Genomic DNA, 20,766 nt, shown 5'->3' with positions numbered 1-20,766 from the left:
CTATTCCCTCCCATATCTCAGCATCTCTCTCTCTGTCTTCCCATTTTTCTCCATCTCTCTAAATCTCTTTGTCTCTCTCTCCTCTATGGGCCTCTCCTTCTGTCTCTGTGTCCCCCCTTTCTCCCATCCCTCAGTCTCTCCCTCTCTTTGGTCTCTGTACTTTGACCCAGCTGTGCCCCTTGTACCTCCTCTCTGCCTTCTCTGCCCATCTCTGTCTCTGCCTACTCCCCTTTCTACTCCACTCCCAGCGCCTTATTCCTGGACCCCCTCCCCCATGCTTTCCTTGGTCTTTTGAGGCCAGGCAGGAAGGGGAAGCTAGGGATCAGGGATGGAGACGGAGGGAGGGGAAGTCTCAGTGCAGGGAAGAGGGTCAGCTAGACCGGCTTGGCTCCCTGGACACCTCTGTCACAGCCCCGCCCAGGGCTGCATGGCCTGCCCCAATATAAGCAACTCCTGTCCCTAGACTGAGAACTCAGTGCCTGTTGTCACCACACTTCTGTCTCCATCATCGCCGCTGCAGAGCTGCAGGTAGGAGCATCTACCCTCAGCCCTCTGTAAGAGGCTGGGGCCTCTGCTCTGTTCTCTTCCCACCCAACTCCACTCACATCTCTCTGTCTCCTTACATCTCTGACTGTTTCTCTCTCTGGACATCCCTGTCTTTCTCAGTATGCCCTGTGACCTCCTCCCTTCTCAACATGATTGCACTGGGTTTAATTTGGAAGTCCTGGGTCCCAGTACCCCCTCTACTGACCCTTTTGGCTGGGCCATCAGATATGGAGCATTTCTCTTGCAAAAAATCAAAGTACTGGGCAGGTGTGAGTGTTACTGGCAGCATCTCTGTGGGCACCTGGCTCTAATCTCTTTCTCCCTCTGTTTCTGACTCTGCCTGTCTTTCTTTTGGTCTCTCTCTCCAGCTCTGCCTCTGGTATGAGGAGGTTCCTCTGGGTCTGTCGGGCAGCTGCACAGAGATGGGCGAGTTTCTCGCCCCCCACCCCATACATCCTATCCCGTATCTCTCCTAGCTGGCAAGCTGACTTGACCTCTTTCTCCCCAGCTTCCTTACCCCCTGAGAACCCAGCCCCTAGTGCCCCTGCCCCTTGCCCTGCCCTCCCCCAGTATCCAGCATCCCTTGGCTCTGAAGCTGTCACCACCGCCACCTCTGCCGTCCCCAACGCCATCTCCTCAGGGCCAGCAAGATGCAGTTTGAGATGCACGACAACGTGAAAGGCAAAGGTGGGATCACTGGATGGACCAGCAAACCTTCCACTCCCTGGAACACGGCCGCTTCCCTCCCTTGGGCGCCCTGGCTTCGGAGACAGACAGCACCTGCTTGTACCCCAGAGCCTCCCAACACCCCAGGCCCAGACGTGGAGGAGGAGGCAGCACGCCTCGGCCCCGCCCACATGTGGCTCCCACCTTTCCCCAGATATGCAGGATTCCTCCCCCACCCCCAGCCGAACCAGATGTGCAGGAGGCAGCAACAACGGGGACATACTGGGGTGTTGATGCCCAAATGTGGCAGAAGGGAAGAGGGAGGCGCAGTGGTGTCCCCTCAGTGGGCGGCCTGCTGGCCTCGCCCGGACTGCCCGGCAGAGGGAGGGGCGGCAGAGGTGCTGCGAGGCTGCCCGTTGACCCCTGTCCCCTACCTCCGCAGCCATGTCCTATCCAGTGACCAGTCAGCCCCAGTGTGCCAGCAGCTGCTACCAGACCCAGCCCAGTGACTGGCACACCGGTCTCACGGACTGCTGCAACGACATGCCCGTCTGTGAGTAGCCGGCTGCTCCCTCTCCAGGCCCGGGGAAGAGCGGGATGGGAGAGAAGGTCACCCCAACCCCGTCCTGGCCCTACTAGCCCCGCTCTCCACCGCCTTCCTTGGGCCCTGCATTCCCACCCTCTAACCCTCACGCCTTCCGCGGACGCCCGACACTCCCTAGGATCCTGGCCTCACACCTTCCAGCTTCTACTCGGACCTTCGACGTCCGCCTTGCGGTTCCCCACTCAACTGTCTTGCTTGCGGCCAACTCCCCCGTCAAACCCTATTTCCCAGCCTCGAAACGCCCCCTCCTCGGACCCCTAATTCCCCCTGGGACCCTCGACCGCGCCGCCGACCCCGCCTCGCCCCTCCCCCAGGCGGAGAGGGCCGGAGGCGCCTGTGGGCCCCGCCCTCACCGCCTTGCGCCCGCCCCAGGTCTGTGCGGCACTTTCGCCCCTCTGTGCCTCGCCTGCCGCATCTCCGACGACTTCGGCGAGTGCTGCTGCACGCCCTACCTGCCCGGAGGCCTGCACTCCCTGCGCACCGGCATGCGCGAGCGCTACCGCATTCAGGTGCGCGCGGGGCCCGGGACCAGCCGGAGCGGAGGGCTGGGGATTGGCCTCCTTTGACCCAAGGTAGGGCTGCTAACCTCTCTCTTCCACTCTAGGGCTCTGTCGGGCAAGACTGGGCGGCCCTCACTTTTTGTTTGCCCTGCGCCCTCTGTCAGATGGCGCGGGAACTGAAGATCCGAGGGTAAAGAAGTTCCCTCTCTCCCCTCTCCTTTCCCACCGGTCACTCCTGCCCTCCCCACGCCCCATCCTGGGAGGTCCTGACCCTCCGCCCTATCCCACCACCGGAAATGCACCCACAATAAAAACCTGAAAACCAACTACGCCTACATCCTTTTTGTCCCAGGGAAGGAATCTGGGTGGAGAAGGAGGTTTGGTGAGGGAGGTGAGGGTATAGGGAAGATGCCTAGGTGTGGAAGCAGTTCCAGAGTTGAGTCAGATGCTTGACCCCGATCTGCTGTGTATGACGTTGGCAAGTCTCTTCTCTCTCTAAACCAGGGATTCCTCACTAACAAAGTAAAACCACTAACCCCTTAGCTGCCTACCTGAAGCTCTGCCCAGATCCTGAAAATAAGCAAAACCAGAAGGCTGTCTGGGTACAGTCCTGTCACTAACTGCTCAAAGAAAAAATTTAGGAGAGCCCGCCTGCTCGTTCAATACCTACGGACTCTTGGCCTATACACAGTTCTATCAGATTTGGGGGCTCTTTGTCTTCAAAACACAGAACTATCAGGTTTAAAACACTCTAGAGCTGAAAGGAACGCTCAAGAATTATTCAATTCAATCCACTCTCTTTATTGCAAAAGCAACTAGCAGATTAGAAAATGTTTTGAGTCTCAAAATTGGATAGACCTGGGATTCAGCCTTGGCTCTTGCCACTTACTAGCTGTGACATCTTAGTAAATTAATAAACTTTTCTGAGCCTATTTCCTCCTCTGGGGATAATCCCTAATATGTCATATGGCTACTGTGAGATCAAGAGATGAAACAGATGGAAAGGCTGGAGTGAACTTCACAAACTGTTGCTGTTAATACTATTATATTACATATAATAATTTATAACTATTCTAATCTTACTATATTATATTAATTGCTGTTCTCTGTATGTTTTCAACCATCAAGTGACAGCTTCACTTAAAATATCTAAAAAGCATCGCAAATTTAACATGTCTAAAACCTAACTCCCGACTTGTCCCCCAAATCTGCTCTTCCCCCAGTCTTCCTCATCTTGGGAAATAGCAAACCCCATCCTTCCTGTTGCATAGTCAATTTCTCTCCCACCAAATGTCCAAACTGTCCACAAATTCTGTTGGTTCTACTTTCAGAATATATCCAGAATTTCCCTTCTCCCCACTCTGCAGCCCCCACCTTGCTCCAGCCACCCTCCTCTTCAGCCTAAACAAAGGCAGTGGCTCCACACTGGGCTCCCTGTCCTATCCTTACCCTTTTAGTCTCTTCCCCATGGAGGAGCCCTGTGGACACCTGACGTAGGTCACATCCCTCCTGTGCTCAGAACCCTCTCATGCCTCCTCCTGCAAAGAGTAAATGCCAGAGTCCTCATGGTGCTTCATGGACCTGCACAGTCTGCCTTATTCCCTCTGTGACCTTGTCTCCTCTTTTATTCTCTCTACTCCACATGAGTCTCTGCTGTTTCTCTGAAATTCTAGGCACACTCACACGTCAGGATCTTTGCACTGGCTGTTCCCTCAACTTGGAATTCTCTTTCCTCAAATGTCCCTGTAACTCGTTCCTTTACTTCTGCTCCCCTGTCATCTTATGAGAGCAGCCCTCCCTTCCACCTTACATTAAATAGCAAGTACCAACCCTCCCACCCTTCTCCTTCACTGCCTTATTTTTCTAGTCATTTTCCAACATACCACATATTTATTATCCAGCTCCCCACTGGCTTGTCAGCTCCATGAGAGCTGAGACCTCATTTACAGACCTTGTCCAAAAAGTTCGGGGCCCAATGTAGGTGGAAACCATGTGTGACCACAGGTGAGAAACACTGGCTTAGAAATGGGAAGTGATTTTAGAGGTAATATGTGGAGAGCAATGGAGAGTCAGACAGGTTTGTGTCAGAATCTGGACTCACCTGCTGATCTGCCCTGAGCTCTTAGGCAAGGGACCTGCGCATCTGCAAAATGGGGGAACAAGCCCATACCCCCCGGCAGTGATGTTGGGAAGATTAAAAGACCCATGCCAAGCACCCAGCACAGTGCTGGAGTGCTGTAGACCCTTGATAAAATTTCTCCCCTTTTTCTAAGTCCCTCGGACATTGGTGGCCACACATGGGCAGAATCCAATTCTTTAGCATCCCATGTCCAGGCTTTTTCTCACTTTACCACAAGCCTCTTATGTTCAGGTATGTGGATACCAGGGAGAGGTGCCAGCTGAGGGACTGACGATGGAGGAAGGAGGAACACATGCTGGGGGGGCATTTGTACAGGGCCACCTGTGCAGCAGTGGCAGGAATTGGAGGGAGAGTGGCTTTGTGTCCCAGAGAAAAAGTCCAGAGTGCAAACGCTACGCTTAAGAGGGCCAAGTCACAGGGTGACTGCTAGGAAGAGACCTGACCGAAGGGTCCAAGCACAACATGGAGGAGTCTTAAAGAACCACCTTGGTTCCTTCCTGGTTATGCAGGATGACCCCACTGGCCTCGGGACTCCCTAAGGCAGCACGTCCCACAGCCAGTTAGCTCCCATGGTGGGAAATTCTGCCTTATCCTGAGCAGAAACTGGCCATTTTGAACAGCTCTCAGCTAGGTCAACCTATGCTAAGTAAAGCAGTTCTTCCTTGGGAGGTGGAACAGCCTGGTGATCAGGCACGTGGATGTGAGAGTCAGAAAGTCAGCTGTCACTCAACAGCTAAATACTGTCTATGAACTTCTGATTTCTCATCTGCAAGATGGGGATTGCACAGTACCTACCTCACACAGTTGATTTGTTGGAAAGGTCAGCAGCAACGTGCCAAGTGAGCCACCTAGTGCTGATACTCGGTAATACAAGTCCATAGTCACGTCTTGGGAGGTTAGGCACCACTATCAGCTCACAAAGGCAAAACACGTGTGGACAGAGTAATTCCTGAAAATTCCTTAAATTGCCCATAATGTCTGAAAATATCACAATATTCACGGCCCACACTGGAGACCCGTAGGCCCCCTAAATCCAACGCATCGCCACGTCCTGGCCAAATATCAGATGAAGCAGCCAGCCTGTGCCAAGAGGCTGCGTTGTGCAAAAAGTACATTATTGAACGCTCCCAGCAAGACTCCCACACTGAACAAGGTCAACTGAAGGGACAGAGATCTCCTGCCCCGACCTTCCCTGGCAACAGGGCTCTTGCTTGCCCAGGGGGGCTGGCAGATCAAGGCTCCCATGATGCTCTTGGCTTAGGCTGGGAAGCCTCCTTGAATTAGAGGAAGCTCACCGTGCTAGGGCCTCATTTCAGTCTTTGTGCTGCCTGAACCCTTCTCTTCCATCAGGGGCCAGAATAAAACCCAAACCTGAGACCAAGGCAGTCTGTTCTCCTTCCTGAGACAAGCAGGGTTCTCCTCGTAACAGATCTGGGCAAGGGTCAAAGGCTTCACTGCCCTCAGGTCACCTCAGTTCATCCCTTCTGGAAGACAAGAGCTTCTGCAGTGGCACCACCCCCACCCTACTAGGAGAGACAGTGAAGAGCCAGGCCCAGGCCACATGGTTTGGAAGGGGCACCAAGATAAGGACATTTACCCCCATTTAACCAGCACTCGGGTGCTGGGTCAGAGAGCCGACAGACCGTCCACTGCATGCAGATGGCGCTTGGACACTGGGTCATCCCATACTCTTTATTTGGTGTTTCAGTCGCTCCCACTCTTTCAGATGGCACCTGATGGCACAGGTGGGTGGGCCTCTTAGACTGAGGCTCCCAGCAGAGCGGAAGACACAGGGCCTAGCTCCCCAAGGTCCAAAAAACACAGATGGGGGGTGGAGTCTTAGGAAAGGAGTCCCAAGTTCAAGATCATTAGGAGGTGGGGGGTGGGGTACTCCTCAAGGGGTAGAAGGGCTCAGAGGTCCAAAGTGGTGGCTGGGGTGAGGGCAGGCCCTGGGGAGAGGCCAGAAGTCATCAAAGTAGCATCACTGGGAAGAGGGCTGTGTTGAAGACTCCGCCATTTCTGTTCCCGAACTTGGTATCTGCCCCCACAACCCCACCCTGCCAAGAGGCAGCATCTCAGACAGGGACTTTGTCTCCTCATGCCCTTCTGAGCCTTGTGACCTTGGCCCTGGGGTCAGGTAATACCACCTGAGCCTTGTCCCTCCAGCCTGGTGGTGGCAGCAGCAGTACCCTGTTCTTGCTCCCCCCTGGGCTGCCTCCTCTGCCTGTCTCTTCCCAGCAGCATCTCTTACCAGTACAGCAGATTCCTGCACTCAGTTCCTTTTGCTGAAATAGAGTGGCTTCTGTTTCCCTGATTGAAAATATATCTCTAGAGGGCATCTTAGGTCTAAAATTGGACTCCAGATCTTCCCCCACAGCCCCAGTCTGCCCCATCTTAAACAACCCCCCTATCCACCCACAGTTTGGGCCACAAAGTTGGGGTCAACTTGGATTCCTTCCCTCTCTCACTCTGACATCCATACCATCGTTACACCCTTCCACCCACAGCCTGCATCCATCCCTGACTCCCCCTCTCATTGCCACTGCCCTGATCTGGCCCATCTCTTGTCTCCCTGCTGCCTCTCTCACCCACTCCAGTCCATTCTCCACACCACAGTTGAGTGACCTCTTACATCCGTACATCAGATCCTGCCATTCTCCCTCATCAAACTGTCCAACGGCATTCCAAGACCCTGCAAATAAAACTCTAAACCTTATCTGGGGTCCACAGGCCATGGTTGATCCGCCCCTTGCCTGACCCCCACTTCATCTCCTCTTCATACTTGGTCTGGGTCACTCTGGCCAGCCTTCCGATCCTTCCAACAACACAAGCTGGTTTCCGCCTCAGGGCCTATGTCCTCGCAGTTCCCACTGCTTGGAATCTACTTTCTGTAGCTCTTCCCACAGCCAGTCTCCTTCAAGTCCAGCTTCGCAGAATGACCAACTAATACCCTGAAGTCCCTCACAGTCACATCCTGTTGATAGTCCTGCTCAGAAATAATCTTACTCACCCAGCTGTGCGTGTGTGTGCGTGCACACTGGCTGTCTCCCTTCACTAGAACCTAAGTCCCATGAGATCAGGGAACCTTGGTGGTCTCGGTTCCCACTCTGCCCAGTGCCTTCAAGAGTGCCTGGCACATGGTAGGTATTCAATAAATAATTGTTGAATGCAGAACAAAGAAGGCCCTGGCTGGGGACCTCCCCCAGCGGAAGGAAACCAGAGGTCTCTGAGGACGGTGTCCCAGGTGGAGGGGCCCCAAGTCCAGGGTGGCCCCCTCAGGGGACTCAACTGCTGCGGCTGAGGATCCTACCACGGGTCAGAGGGACATGCTGGTGAGGTTGTCCTGGCTCAACAATCCCTTCCGGCCCGCACCAGCCCCATGCCCACTGCCCCCAGCACCCCCGCCACCCCCACAGTACTCGTGCAGCCTGTGCCGCAGCGTGACGAGGGCTGACCCCAGGCAGGCTCCGTTGGGCGCATGGGGCCCACCAGGCAGCTGGAGCAACAGCGTGGCCACACCGGCCATGCCATCTTCAGTGGGCTCAAGGGTGATAGGCCCAGCTCGTAAGCCAGCAGTGGTAGCGGGGATGGCCGGAGGACAGCAGCCCCCTCCCACGGGTCCCCAGGGCCCGCCAGCCCCTGTCAGCAGCAGGGGTGCCAAGAAGGGCTCAGAGCGGCGGAAGGTGGGCGGCGGGAGCCCGGCTGGCTTCCAGGCAGGGGCTGGCGCAGCAGGGTCGGGCGGGAAGCAGACAGTGACCTTGGCGAAGGGGCGGCTGGCCATCTTGGTCATCTCTTGCAGGTGCCGGCGCTGCTCCTGCCGCTGGTCCAGGGCCTGCTTGGCCTTCCAGAGGAGCACACAGAGTGAGAGGAAGAGGAAGAAGCAGGAGAAGAAGACGGAGAAGAAGACAAACAGGTCAATGTGAGCCTGGTCCTGCCGGAAGAAGAGCAGGCCCTGTGAGTCTGCCGAGCCATTGGCGCCGGGCCCGCTTGGGTCTCCCACACCCAGCAGGAGCAGGTAGAAGCGGCTGGACTTGAGGGTGTGGTGCTCGTGCGGGTAGGTGATGACCAGCCGGTCCCGCACACCACGGACCACCAGCACCACCGATGGCTCTGTCACTGTCACATAGGTGATCAGGCCCCGTGGCCATACTTCTCGCACTCGTGGCTCTGCTGGAGTGGCCGGCCCACCTCCAGCCCCGGGTGCCCCTGGATCCCCGGCTCCCCGGGGCCCACCGTCAGCAGGGGGTGGAGGTGGCGGGGGAGGTGGTGGTGGCTGGATATGCACGGTGTGGACACCTGTGTCGGGGGCCACACGGACCACAAAGGTGTCATAGGAGGTGGAGACGTAGAGGTCCACGGCACCAAAGGTCACGTCCAGTGTCAGACGGATGTCCACGTTAGTGAACTTGGGCTGTACGCCAAAGAGGACGGTGCGGCCAGGGCCCAGAGCTCGGCGTTTGGGCTCATGGAAACAGTTGGTCTGGGATGTGGGGTCCAGGCAGCACTCCTGCTCCACGGAGATGAGGCGGTAGCACTGCTGGCCGCCCAGCGGGCTCCCGTGGAATGACTCCCGGCACTTGGCACACTGTGGGCAGGGTAGGGGATGGAGGTGGCCATCAGGGCTGAACTCAGTGCCTAGCTCTCCTGCAAGAAGGACTGGTATTTTGTACCTATTGGTAAGCAGCCCCTACCCTGGGTTTCCTCAGTGTCCCAGCAGCTTCCTTGTGACCCCCCCAGACTTCCCTGACACAATGTGGACACTAACAGCAGCCCACACTCTAGCAGTGCTGCTCCTGGTGTCACCCCAGTGACCACAGCACCCTGATGGCGAGGCCTCTGGAACTCTGAGCCATGGCAACAAAGAGCTCTCTTGAATCCTGGCTCTACCTCCTCACTAGCTGTGTGGCCTTGGACTAGTGACTTCACCTCACTGAACTTGGGATTCTTTCTCTATACACAGGTAGTAAACATGGCTCACTCATGGGACTGCTCAAATCACAGGCACAGCACAGGTGGGCCAGCCTTGCCTGCCAGCTTTGCTGTTTCTGGACTGTATTAGGTACGCCCTGCCTCAGGGCCTTTGCACCGGTTGAGCCTCTGCCTGGATCGCTCTCCTGCCCCCTCATGTCTGATTATCCAGTATCCTCACTTCTATCAGGTCTTTACTCAAGTGTTACCTTCTCACTGAGGCCTTCCTTGACCACTGTATCTACCACTTTCACTCCCCAACACTTCCTAGCCCTCCTTTCTGTTTAATTTTCATCCTTCCTGCTCATCAATAGCACACTGTGTGTCTGACTTATTTACTTGTTTGTGGCTGGACTCCTCCATGAAAATGTAAATTCTCTGAGGGCAGAACATTTTGCCTGTTTTGTTCCCTACTATGTCCCAGCGCCTTGCACATATATTAGGTGCTCAGTAAATACGTGCTGAATGGATGAGTGGATGGATAACTGCTATTTATTTCCCACAGTCCGGAGGAAAACATTCAATCTCTGGGATTGGCCAGAGTCAGTCCAAGCTCCAAACCCAACCAGCTGTCTGACCTGGGACAGGTCTCTGAGCCTTGTTTCCCCCTTTGCCCACAGCTCACCAAGGCCCGAGCACAGCCTTGATGAGATTTCCATGTCTGTGCTGTCTCCACTGTATCTATGGCATGGCCCCAACTCAGTGGCAGGCACTCCCTATGTACTAACTACCACTGCTGTCATTAGAAGCTACAGAAACTGCTGTTTCAGAGCTCCCAACAGAGCTGCTGGAGGAGGAGGTCTGAATTAATCTCTGAGGCTGTCTGTTTTGACCGAGACCAATGGGCCTTTCGATTACGCATCAAGAAAGAAAAAACTCTGGTCCCAAGTGGAAATGTCAGGAGTCAGAAAGGTTTATGAAGCTCTGTTGCCACTTTAGGTGGAGGTGCATCTTTGCAAATACATTTCTGTAGATGGGTCGGGGAGCCGGAAGCAAGCATGGGATTCTCTCTTCTGAAACTAGAGAGAAGGTAGGTGGGGAGGGTAGTAGGAGCTGTACTCCAAGGAGGGAACAGGGAATATCCTCTTTGTGGGAGGTGAGCCTGTAACATGGTAACCAACCGGTGGTCAGTACAAGGGCTCCAGGAGCCCCTCAGCTGAAGAAAAGGAATATGGACTCAAGGGGAATTTGCATAAGGGTATTAGTAATAATATGGGATCCCCTACTAGCCCCACGTCATCAGTGGGGGCTGCCACTTGAGGGAAAACTTGCCTGAAAATGAAGCCAACACAGAGGAGAGCCAAGTCAAGATCAAGGAAAGAAAGACTCCTGACTGCATTGTGAGTCCTGGGTCCGCAGCATCACCACCCAGGGCCTGAAACTGACTGGGGCTCAGGAACAGCCTATCAAGCTGACTTTGATCCCCGTGACCACAGATATCGGAACCTTGTTGTCAGTCCTGCCTGGGCCAGGCTACCTCATCCCAGCTCTGACCTCTTGGGGGCATGGGGCCCTTGGCCTGTAACTTGCTTCTCCAGCCGCACCTGGTATTTGTAGCAGTCTCGGCGGTCGCTGGGGGAGCTGCCCTGGCACGTGCCCGTCTCTGTGTTGTTCTGACACGGGCAGCCTGTCCCGTCCTGCTCGTTACATGTGTCCGCATGGCCATTACACTGGCATCTGAGGAGAGGGAAAAAGACAGGGGTTACAGAGGTCTCATGACCCACAGGGGCCCAGGGTGGATGCTGCATACGTGAGCTCCAGTCCATGAAGCCAGACGGGGAAACTGAGGCTCACAGAGGTCAAGCCGTTTACCCCAAGGCCATAGAATTGTTAAGTGGCAGAGTCAGGATTAGAACCCAGGCTGGATGGGCTCCAGAGTTTACTGACCATTCACAAGGGGGTGGGATGAGGCTGTCTGGAGGCCTCTCCCTGGGGCCCTTCCTCTTTGGCCAACAGCCTCCACCAGGGTTGTTCTGGAGCCTCTGAGGCAGCAGGTCTCCCACCTGAGTCTAGTTCACTGCTGCTTCTAACCTCAGGGGATCTCATCCTCTCCTGACCGAGGGCGGAGGACTGGGGAGAGGAGTCTGGCCCCCAGAGCTATTCCTACTGTGCAGGGCAAGGGCCTGGGCCCCTTCACTTACTTGGTGCACTTCCCATCGAGGAGGAAGTAGCCATGGAGGCAGCTCTCGCATTTGTCCCCATAGCTATTGTTCTGGCAGTTCACACACACGGCATCGTCTTCACTAGGACCCTCTGTCACCCAGTTTTCGATCTGGCCAAGGAAGGACAGGGTGATCACAAAAAGGCACGAACCAGCCCCCTCCTCCCTCAGAGCCAGGAGTTCAGAACCCCAGCCTCTTTCACCTCATCTGGATCCAGCGAGTACTTCTCTGGCTCCCTCCTGGCCATTTCGAGCTCCTTCCTGGAGACGCAGACGTGGCTGTTGCCACGACAGAAGGCGTGACAGGGCCGGCAGGTCCCACCCCCGACAGCTGAACCCACGAACAATGGGAGGCATTGCTCGCAGTGGCTGCCCTGGGAACCAGGGACAGGGCGGTCAGAGGGGATGGAAAGTCACAGAGGGTGTGAGAGTGGGGTGGCGGAAGGTTCTGGGAGCGCCACGGGAGGGCAGCAATGGCTCAGGCACTTGGCTCAGCTATCTGTGATTTAGCCCTCTGCCTTCATTTACACACCTCCAGTGACGGGGATTTCACCCCTCTTCAGTGTTGAGCTCAGAAAACCCCTCCCTACAGGATCCCAAATCCTCCTCCACATCATTACCCTCCCGGGCCCACTATTTCAGGGCAGCGCCTCTGTGATACAAACCTAGACGGTGTCCCCAAAGTCCTCTCACACCTCCCTCGGGTAAGTCTATGCCACCTCTTCCCTGCGCCTAGCTTACTGGGGCTGGGAAGGAGGCACAAGATGCTGGAGCATGGGCTGAAGGCCAGGGGTGCCTGGGGTCAGGGCCTGAGGTCCTAGACAGCCACCTTGGTGTGGTTGTGGCAGAGCAGGCAGTGGTCACGGGCCCCCACGCCAGCACACTCGCTGTGGCGGTTGCAGCGACACTCCGTGGAGCAGTTGCGGCCAACAAAGCCGAAGTGGCAGCGGCAGTGGTCGGGCTCCACACACGAGCCGTTCACGCAGCCCTGGGCGCACACGGGGCGGCATAGCCCCGTCACACTGCAGGGATGGGACGGGGGTCAGGGCAAGGCAGCAGCCCACCCCCTCCCAAAGACAGATCCCACATCCTCACAGTCCTCAGAGCCTACCACCCACCACCCCACCCTCTTCTGAACTAGTTCTCCCCCTGGTCTGTTCCATCACTCCCCCGTTCCAGGGTCCAGCCCAGCATCTCCTCCAGGAGCGATGCCCTCCTGCCAAGAGTACCCTATTAAACTAACTTGCCAACCTTGCCCCTCCACAACCTAGCCCCCACCTCAACCTTCCTGGATTAATCTCACCACCTCCACACCTTGGACTATGTTTTCTTGCATGCTGCTTTGGTCAGCTGCTCCCCACAGACTCTCCCAGCCTTTGGTCTGCCTGGCCCCAGTCCCCTCGCCCCGACCCAAGGCCCCCGTCGGGCCTGCCCTCACTTGTCCATGGTGTAGCCGGTCTTGCAGCTGCACTCGTAACCGTGGGGCCGGTCATGGCAGTTCTGCGTTTCGTTGCAGTCGTGGTGCCCATTTGCACATTCATCCTCCGGGGGGCAGGACAGGAAGGCCCAGGAGGCCCCAGGTCGCCCACACGTCAGCCCTGGCATGAGGATATAGGGCTTCACCTGTGGGGGGCCTCTATCCCACCCACCTAGCCACCCGGGCCCTAGCCCCTACTTGCCCTGAGAGCCCAGGGCCCCCCACATTCTCTACACCAAACTCGACGCCAGACCCCAGCCAAGGGCCAGCCCCTCTCACCTCATCCCTAAACCCATCTCACCTTCACGGGGGCCGCTGAGTCCACCCTCCAGGCATTGGCCACCCCCATCCTGGCCCCCCCAGGCGCACCAGCCACAGTGGGGGCGCCGCAGGCAGAGGGCGCACTGGGTTGCCTGAGCACAGCCGAGGGAGCAGCTCTCGGGTCCTCGGAGCAGCCTCCCACAGCCTCCAGCCATACATCGCAGGGGCAAGTAGGAGGGGCTCAGACACTACAGGGGAAGGGAAATGGCAGAGAAAGAGGGTCAAACACCTCCTGGGTATCTTCCCAGAATGCACCCTCTTCTTGGAGATCTCAGCCCTGCGGGCCACAACCAGGTGGACCAAAATGGACACCAGCTGGGATCATCACATTCTCCCTCCCCAGCATTTGTAACTAGAAGTTCAGACAAGAAGTCAGGTTAGGGATGTCCTTGAAGCTAGAAGACTGTAGACTAGGGCTGGCTGGGCCATTTGGATGAACAAATGATAGCAAATGAAAAGAACAGAGAGGAGCAAAAAAAGAGCAGAGGCAGAAGGAAGCAGAGATGAGAACTGCACACCCCAAAGGCAGGTGGAGGGGCAGCTTTCCAGGCTCTGTCACCAGTCCCTGGTAAGGCCTGGCTGCACTTTCCACCTGGGTTACAAGAGGCACCACTGTGTTGGTATGTTGAGCCCTCTTTACCCACCTGGCTTGGAATACAGCTGTTTCTTACACTCAAAGAACGACAATGATCCCAGGTGGAAACAGAAACAAGTATCAGGCGGGGGATTGCAAGCCACAGTCTCTTAGAAAGAACGTGGACCAGTTGCTGGGCCAACAAGATCCTCCCACCCTCAGCTGGGAAGCTGAGCCCGTGTCAGGGGCTGCAGAGCGGCTCACACAGCACCACTTCCCTGTCCTGAGATCCAGACAACGGTATGCAATGAGGTTCAGACTCCTGGGAACTTACCTCAATATATGAGAGCATTTTTATTTACTGCCTTAAGTAAAGTACCAGAGGAAAGAGATTAGTCCAGGCTGGCTGGCTGGCTGGCAGCACTTAGGGAGAAACAAAGCCACTATGCAATCCTGAAATAGAAAACCCTGATTGCTGTGGCTGGAGCTCTGAGCCCACGGTGGTTTACAGCTGTGAGGAGCTGAGCCTGGCTCTCCTCCAGGTTAGGTTTCCAGATCTAAATTTAGTGCACCCCTTGGCAGACAGCGGGGCAATCTGGAAGGGGACAGAAAGAAGCCTGAGGCTCCAGTCTGCATAGCACTTTCTGCTGTGACCACCCTAGTGGCCAAATGCGATGCTGCCCAACACCCTAAACTGCATTTCCTGTGTTCCTGGAAGAAATGCAGGATCGTAGCTTGTCTGCTGACACATGCCCACAGCCTAGCAAAGTGCCTGGCACAAGGAAGGTGCTCAATGAAGAATGTGGTGAAGAGAGAAAGGGAAGGAGAGAAGCAGCCGGCCAGTCAGCCGAGTCAGTTCCCTGCCCCAGGCTGAGACCAAAGTCATTCGGGAGAATAATGCCAGATGGTGAAAATGCGGCTGCCCTTGAGCCAAATCACAACAGGTCTGGCCTGTGCACCTGTTCTGTTTGATCTGTGTTTTTAAAACATCTGAGCCAATACTTCAATTTTTAACTGACTTTCCAGTCAATCAGAAGATCTAACAGCTCTGGTCGTCCCACATTCCTGTGCAGCATCCACTCTGCTCCCGACTTGGCACCCCACCACTCCCTCCTGCCTCACACGTCCTGAGCTGCCAGCAGACTCTCCGGTGTTGCCTTCCAGGCCCTGGAGCCTCAATAAAGACAAATAATGGAAATCTCAATATTTCAGGAGAACTTGTATCACTACAAGGACCCCAGACTTGAGGACGAGAGGCCTCTGCCCTTGCAGCCACGCTGAGAGTCCCCACGGGGAGCAGCCCTCACCCACACTGACTCTCTTGGTGTGTCTCAGACAGTGGAGACTGGGAATCCTCCCAGAGGGGTGGAACCTGGGGTGCTACTGAGTTTTTACTGAATAGCAGGCACTGCTCCATGCTCTAAATACATTCCCTCATCTAACTGATACGACCTCCCAATGGGATGGTGTGCTATGACGCAAAAATGTATTTGGTCTTTGTCCCTGGTTCCCGGTACTGAGCTGCGCATGGGCGTTCCTGAGTGATGGGAATGTCTTGTTATTCAGAAGGAGTTCTTCACACCTGAGTTCATCTAATGAGGTGACTGGGGCGGGGGTCACCAGAAAGACCAAGTGATTAAAGGGTTGGAACTTCCAGCCCCACCCACCCACCTGGGGTCGGGGTAGAGACAGCTCTATAAGAACATTTGCACAATGAGATTCAGAGAGCTTCTGGGTTGACTGATGCATCCACTGGGAGGGTGGCATGTCCAGAGAGGGTATGGAAACTCCGCATCCCTCCACCCCATCCCTTGCCCTATTCATCTCTTTCACTTGGCTCTTCCTATCTTATATCCTTTATAATAAACCATTATTAGTAAGTAAATGTTTCTCTGAGTTCCGTGACCCATTGTAGCAAATTATCAAACAGGCAAAGGGGATAGTGGGAACCCCTGATTTATAGCCAGTTGGCCTGGATTTCTGACTGGCATCTGAAGTGGGGGACAGTCCTGTGGGACTGAACACTGTACCTTGTGGGATCTGATGCTGATTCCAGGTAGACCGTGTCAGAAATTAATTGAATTGTTGGCCACCTACTTGGTGTCCAGAGCATTGGAGAACTCGTTGTTGGTGTTGGAAAACAGCCCAGATGGGGTCTGTTGATAGCACTCCTATTTTACCAAAGGCTCGTGCAGGCTTGTGGGTTGTGAGATGGTGAATAGTCACACCTCAACTGGGTCTTGCACAATAAAGATGAATGAGGACTAAACATCAGGGGGAATCAAGACTCACAACTCTGGCCCAGAAACACTGCCTCCAGATATGACAGCAGTAAGTGAAGCTTCCTTATCTCCTGCCGGGATGGGGCTAGGGTTGAATGCCTGGTATCTGCCACTGGGACAGCTAAATCATGCCAGGCAAAGGCAGTATCTTTGAAATGAAGTTTGAGAGCATATCCTGGGCAGCCAAGGGGCAGACTGCCACTGGCACGTAAAGTGCCTCCCTAGACCATGCCCACCTTCAAGAATCATCTCTCCAGCCCACAGCCATAAATGAGGGGTGGGTCTGAACTGCCATGTCAGAACCAGTGTTCCTACCCCTCCCTGGCCACGTCTCACTGGACCAAGGCTGGACATCTAACTCATGAGCTGAATAGAAGTCTTCCCTGAGAATGCAAACTAACGGAAGAACACAAAGATGACTGTTGTCTCTGGAATTAGAAAATCACATAGACTGAGGGTCAAGGCCTGCCATTTGAGGCTGTGTGTGTTGATGATCAAGCCAAGGGAAATCATAGGATAGAGATGTGCAGAAAACAGCTGAGATCAGAGACCACGTGGCCCCAGAAGGACAGAGCTGCAGGACTTCCTATCCTCGGATTCCATCAGATACTCCTAATCCCTTAGCATAAAGCCAGCTCAAGTGGGTTTCTATTTCTTTCAACCAAAACTTCCAAAAGCAGAGAGAGACAGAAATGGAGGAGAGAAGTGGAAAGGTTTGGGAGGGAGAGGGGAGATGGTTCTGAGTCATGGGAAGGATGGGGCAAGGAGAGCATGAATGAGAGCTAGAGAGACACAAGGGCTGGGGAGTCCGGAAGGTGGCACCGGGACATGACAGGGAGACTCACAAGGCAAGGAGGGAAGAAGGAGATGTTGGAAGAAGAGAAGAGAAAGTGGGAGGAAAGAGTAAGAGTGATGGTGGGACCAGACCTAAGGAAACAGAGGAGGAAGTAGGACTGAGCAGGAGATGGTGGAGAAAGGTCAGTGTAGGACAGGGGAGGGCCACCCGGACAGCCAGCCGGGTGCAGTACCTGTTGGAGGCTGCTGCTCCAGACACAGTGCTGCCAGCCCCCATCAGCACCCTTGGAATCCAGGCAGGAGGTGCAGTTGGGCAGGAGGTGACAGGGGGTGGGGCAGGGCAGTGGGGGTGATGATTCCACTGGCATTGGGGACACATTCAGCAGAGAGTGGCTGAAGCACGTCCAGTCATAGGTGGGCTGCACTGAGAGAATGCGGCGGGTCTCCCCTAGGGTTGAGGGCACGGGGATTAGAATGGGGTCCACGTCCCCAGCCCCCTCCCCTCCCCCTCCCTCAAACTAGGCCCCTGAGCCCCTTGCATCCTCGGAGCAGAAATCCAGGCCCCCAAACTCTCCTCTTGGGGACCAAGCCCCCGTGCTCACCTGTCCTCTTGAACTGCCGTGTCCACATGCACTTGCCCTCCCTTGTGCACTGCTCGCAGTCGGCAGCCCCACACACAGCCTCGGAGCAGTTCCCAGCCCAGAAGACCTCGCGCTGGTTGATGCGACAGTCATTCTCTGAGGTACAGGACCCATTACGCCCAATGCAGGCGCCCTCAGGGCAGTTGGTACACCACTTACAGCGGGGGGCAGATGCCTGGCAAGGGGATGCAGGCTCAGTGGGGTCATCAGGGCCCCAGCACCCCACCCAGTCCCAGCTGAAGAGCTCAGTGGTGCCTGAGACACATCCCTCCGCCCCTGTGTCTACCCACCCTGCCCCAATCCCACCATCACTCACCTCTCCTTCTCCAGGCTGCAGGGTTCGGGGATGGCGGGCCAGGCACTCACTGCAGGTCCGCAGACGTCGACATTCCTCAGGGGAGTGGGGCATTGGGGAGCAGGGGAGACCACCACAGCCCAGCCTGGGGAAGCAGGAGGCCCGGCTCATCACAATGAGCCAGGACCCATACATCCTTCCTCCTCACCCTTGTCTCTTCCTGGTGCCTCCTGGACACTGTCCTGCAGGCCCGGCATGTGCATCCCAAACTGGCCTCAGCACAGGTCTCCCAAACCTGCTCCTCCCCAACTCACCTGGTGATGGTCCCATGGCCACCTGTCACCCAGGCCAGAAACACTAGACAGTATCCCATGTCCTCCTGCCCCTCCAGCTGCCAAGGTCTCTGCCTCCCAACTTCTCTGACCATCCCCTCCTCCCCTACCCCTGCAGCCCCTGCCCATTCAGGCCTCCTCCTCCCAGGTCTCCACCTGCAGCTTCCCCTTGCTGTCCCCTCCTTCACAAGCCTGTCCCCGCCTTCTCCTGCTCCAACCTTCTTCAGCTCCGCATAACCCACAGTGGAGGTCCAGAATCCCTTACTCAAAATCCCTGAAGGCACACATGTTTCAGCACTTTCCAGGTTTTAGAAAAGCAGTGGGTATACCCACTGTTATACAGTACCCCTAGCAGAGTCTGCGGGAGCACCCTAAAAATCAAGCCCTTTAATATTTCTGTAGTAAATATGGTGACACATTAAATGGGACAAAATAAAACCTATTAGCAGCCTCGTACCAGTGTAGGATAACTGTGCAGCCAAATTAGTTTGTGCTAAACCTAGGAGAGCATTTTCAGCTGCCTGAGATGTTTGGATTTCAAAATTACTGATGAGGAGTCTGGAGAACTGGACAGACCCCAGTGCCTTGGCCAAGCACTGGAAGCCCTTCTGAGCTGACCTACCCACATTTTCAGTCTTAATTTCCCCCAACTTAGATGGTTTCTAAAATACACCTGGCACAGCCCCACATCTGAACCTTCATGGTCTAAATTCAACTGGGCATTTAGGCCCAATTCAGACTCAGCTCCTCCGAGAGGCATTTTTGGATGATACCTCAGCCCACAAACAGAGCTTCCCACTCCCGGAGGTCCCCAAGCCTGCCCCTGCCTGTGATGGGCTGCCTATTTTCCCATGTGAGCTGACAGACTGACCAGACAGTCCCTTCCTGAGGCCTCCCCGACAAGCCTGGTCTAGGATAGAACCCACTCTGGAGGCCACTGGTACCACCCACCCATGTCCTGTCAGTTGCCATGGTTACCTATGGGCCTGGTCCCCAGACAAGCAGGCCCCATGGCACCAGGTACAGGCCCCAGACTGGTTACAAGCTTCAGGTGAGGGCAGCAGGCGGCAGGGGTCAGGGGGCAGGGTGAGGGCCAGCAGGCGGCCCAGGGCCACTCCCCCAAAGCCTCCTGAGATATACAGACGACCCCCAACTGCCGCCACAGCATGCGCCAGAGACTCCTCCATCGGGGGTCCCACCGAGGCCGGGCCTGGAGAAAGACAGAACGTTCAGAGAGAGTGCGGGAGACGGATGAGGAAGAGATTCACACGAAGGTGCCAGTCAGAGACGGATACTGAACGAGGAGACAGTCTAAGGAGAGCAAGACAGACACAGAAAGACAGAGAGAAGATAGATAAGGCCAAACAGGACAAGATAATCAGACACACAGAGCAAGACAAAAGATAGAAAGAGACACATACACAGAAAAAAGGGATTGAAAGAGTGGACTAAGAACAGAGACAGATGTTGTGGAACCAGCCAGAAGTGGCGATTGAACATTGTGAAGGTACTGAATGCCGCTGAATTGTTCATTTTACAATGACTGATTTCGTTACATGAATTTCACCTAAATTTTTTTTTAATCCTCAAAAATTAAAGTAAAAACACAAACCAGAGTCACAGAGTAGTGGAAAAGACAAAGAACAAAAGAAAATTAGAGACAGAGAGTCAGAGAGAAACAAAAAGACAACAGGCCCAGAAACACACACACAGTCACTTACAATGAAGGTCAAATGAAAGAAAGAGGCAAGATACAATCCCTTTCCAGCCTATGAACCAGAAAGAAGCTCCCCACACATAACAGTCGTTGTCACTAAAGAACAGGAGGGGGAGGGGGTTCTTCCTATTTTACAAATTACATACGATGACTATTATTATTTTATAATCAGAATGAGAAATAAACTTTTCTAAGAAAAAAAAGGAAGGAGGGCATCTCCATGGGTGTTTAAATAACATGGAGGGGACAGGAGCTTTGCCAGAGGGTCTGAAGGGCCCAAATGACTCCTAACGAGTGAGGGTCGCAGGACCGGGCCAGGGCTCCTCCTGGTTGTCCTAGGGCCTCCCGGAGAGAGCAGTGGACTTACGAATGAGGTCCGGCAGGAGCCAGGTGTTGCAGTTGACCTGGTAGAGCAGAACGTCGCTGCTGAACTCATCAGGGTCAGAGCGCCCCCCAAGGACCACCATGGTGTCCCCCAGCAAGGCTGAGGCATGGAAAAGTCGGGGGCGGGGCTGTTGGGGAGACACGTGGCAGGATGACCTGTTAGGGGCCACAGTCCTTGGCTCTTCATGCTCCCTCTCAGCCCATCCGCCACCCCAAACTTCCCCATACCCAAGCCCCTACCAGCCCACCCAATCCTAACCTTCCTCAAATCCCACCTCTTTCCTCCAGGAAACCTCCCTCAGTCCTCAGAGCAGCCTCTAGAACCATCTACTTTCCCTGAACTCCCAGAACCCCCGTGCCCCA

At 55.1% G+C, this 20,766-nt stretch overlaps 2 protein-coding genes across 7 annotated transcripts in view; one reads left to right on the top strand and one right to left on the bottom strand.

Annotated features, from left to right (window-relative positions):
* The first annotated feature begins 370 nt into the window (after positions 1-370).
* CNFN (cornifelin) lies at positions 371-2,642 on the top strand. Of its 3 annotated transcripts, none has more exons than XM_074369596.1 (5): positions 371-528; positions 1,055-1,233; positions 1,655-1,765; positions 2,189-2,325; positions 2,421-2,642. In XM_074369596.1, the coding sequence occupies exons 2-5, from the start codon at positions 1,197-1,199 to the stop codon at positions 2,508-2,510; spliced, it is 375 nt and encodes a 124-aa protein (XP_074225697.1). In that variant the 5' UTR covers positions 371-528; positions 1,055-1,196; the 3' UTR covers positions 2,511-2,642. The 3 variants fall into 3 exon arrangements, with proteins under 3 accessions (XP_074225697.1, XP_074225699.1, XP_074225698.1); XM_074369597.1 differs by having other exon boundaries at positions 432-528; positions 1,187-1,233; XM_074369598.1 differs by lacking the exon at positions 1,055-1,233 and having other exon boundaries at positions 373-528.
* A 3,492-nt stretch (positions 2,643-6,134) lies between these two features.
* Positions 6,135-20,766, bottom strand: part of MEGF8 (multiple EGF like domains 8) — a 40,465-nt gene continuing 25,833 nt past the window's right edge. For all 4 annotated transcript variants that reach the window (XM_010946723.3, XM_074369561.1, XM_074369562.1 and 1 more), the window contains 12 exons: positions 20,387-20,531; positions 19,281-19,512; positions 17,992-18,115; positions 17,637-17,850; positions 17,268-17,482; positions 13,364-13,571; positions 13,024-13,183; positions 12,415-12,607; positions 11,789-11,959; positions 11,566-11,696; positions 10,969-11,101; positions 6,135-9,041 (listed from right to left, as the gene is read on the bottom strand). In XM_010946723.3, the coding sequence (XP_010945025.2) occupies positions 7,773-9,041; positions 10,969-11,101; positions 11,566-11,696; positions 11,789-11,959; positions 12,415-12,607; positions 13,024-13,183; positions 13,364-13,571; positions 17,268-17,482; positions 17,637-17,850; positions 17,992-18,115; positions 19,281-19,512; positions 20,387-20,531 (3,195 nt within the window). In that variant the 3' untranslated portion in view covers positions 6,135-7,772. The remainder of the gene's footprint in view (positions 9,042-10,968; positions 11,102-11,565; positions 11,697-11,788; positions 11,960-12,414; positions 12,608-13,023; positions 13,184-13,363; positions 13,572-17,267; positions 17,483-17,636; positions 17,851-17,991; positions 18,116-19,280; positions 19,513-20,386; positions 20,532-20,766) is intronic.

The sequence above is a fragment of the Camelus bactrianus genome, chromosome 9, assembly GCF_048773025.1.
Source record: "Camelus bactrianus isolate YW-2024 breed Bactrian camel chromosome 9, ASM4877302v1, whole genome shotgun sequence".
Taxonomy (NCBI): Eukaryota; Metazoa; Chordata; class Mammalia; order Artiodactyla; family Camelidae; genus Camelus; species Camelus bactrianus.
Note: the sequence above shows the minus strand (reverse complement) of the source record. Positions and strands in the feature narration are given on the sequence as shown.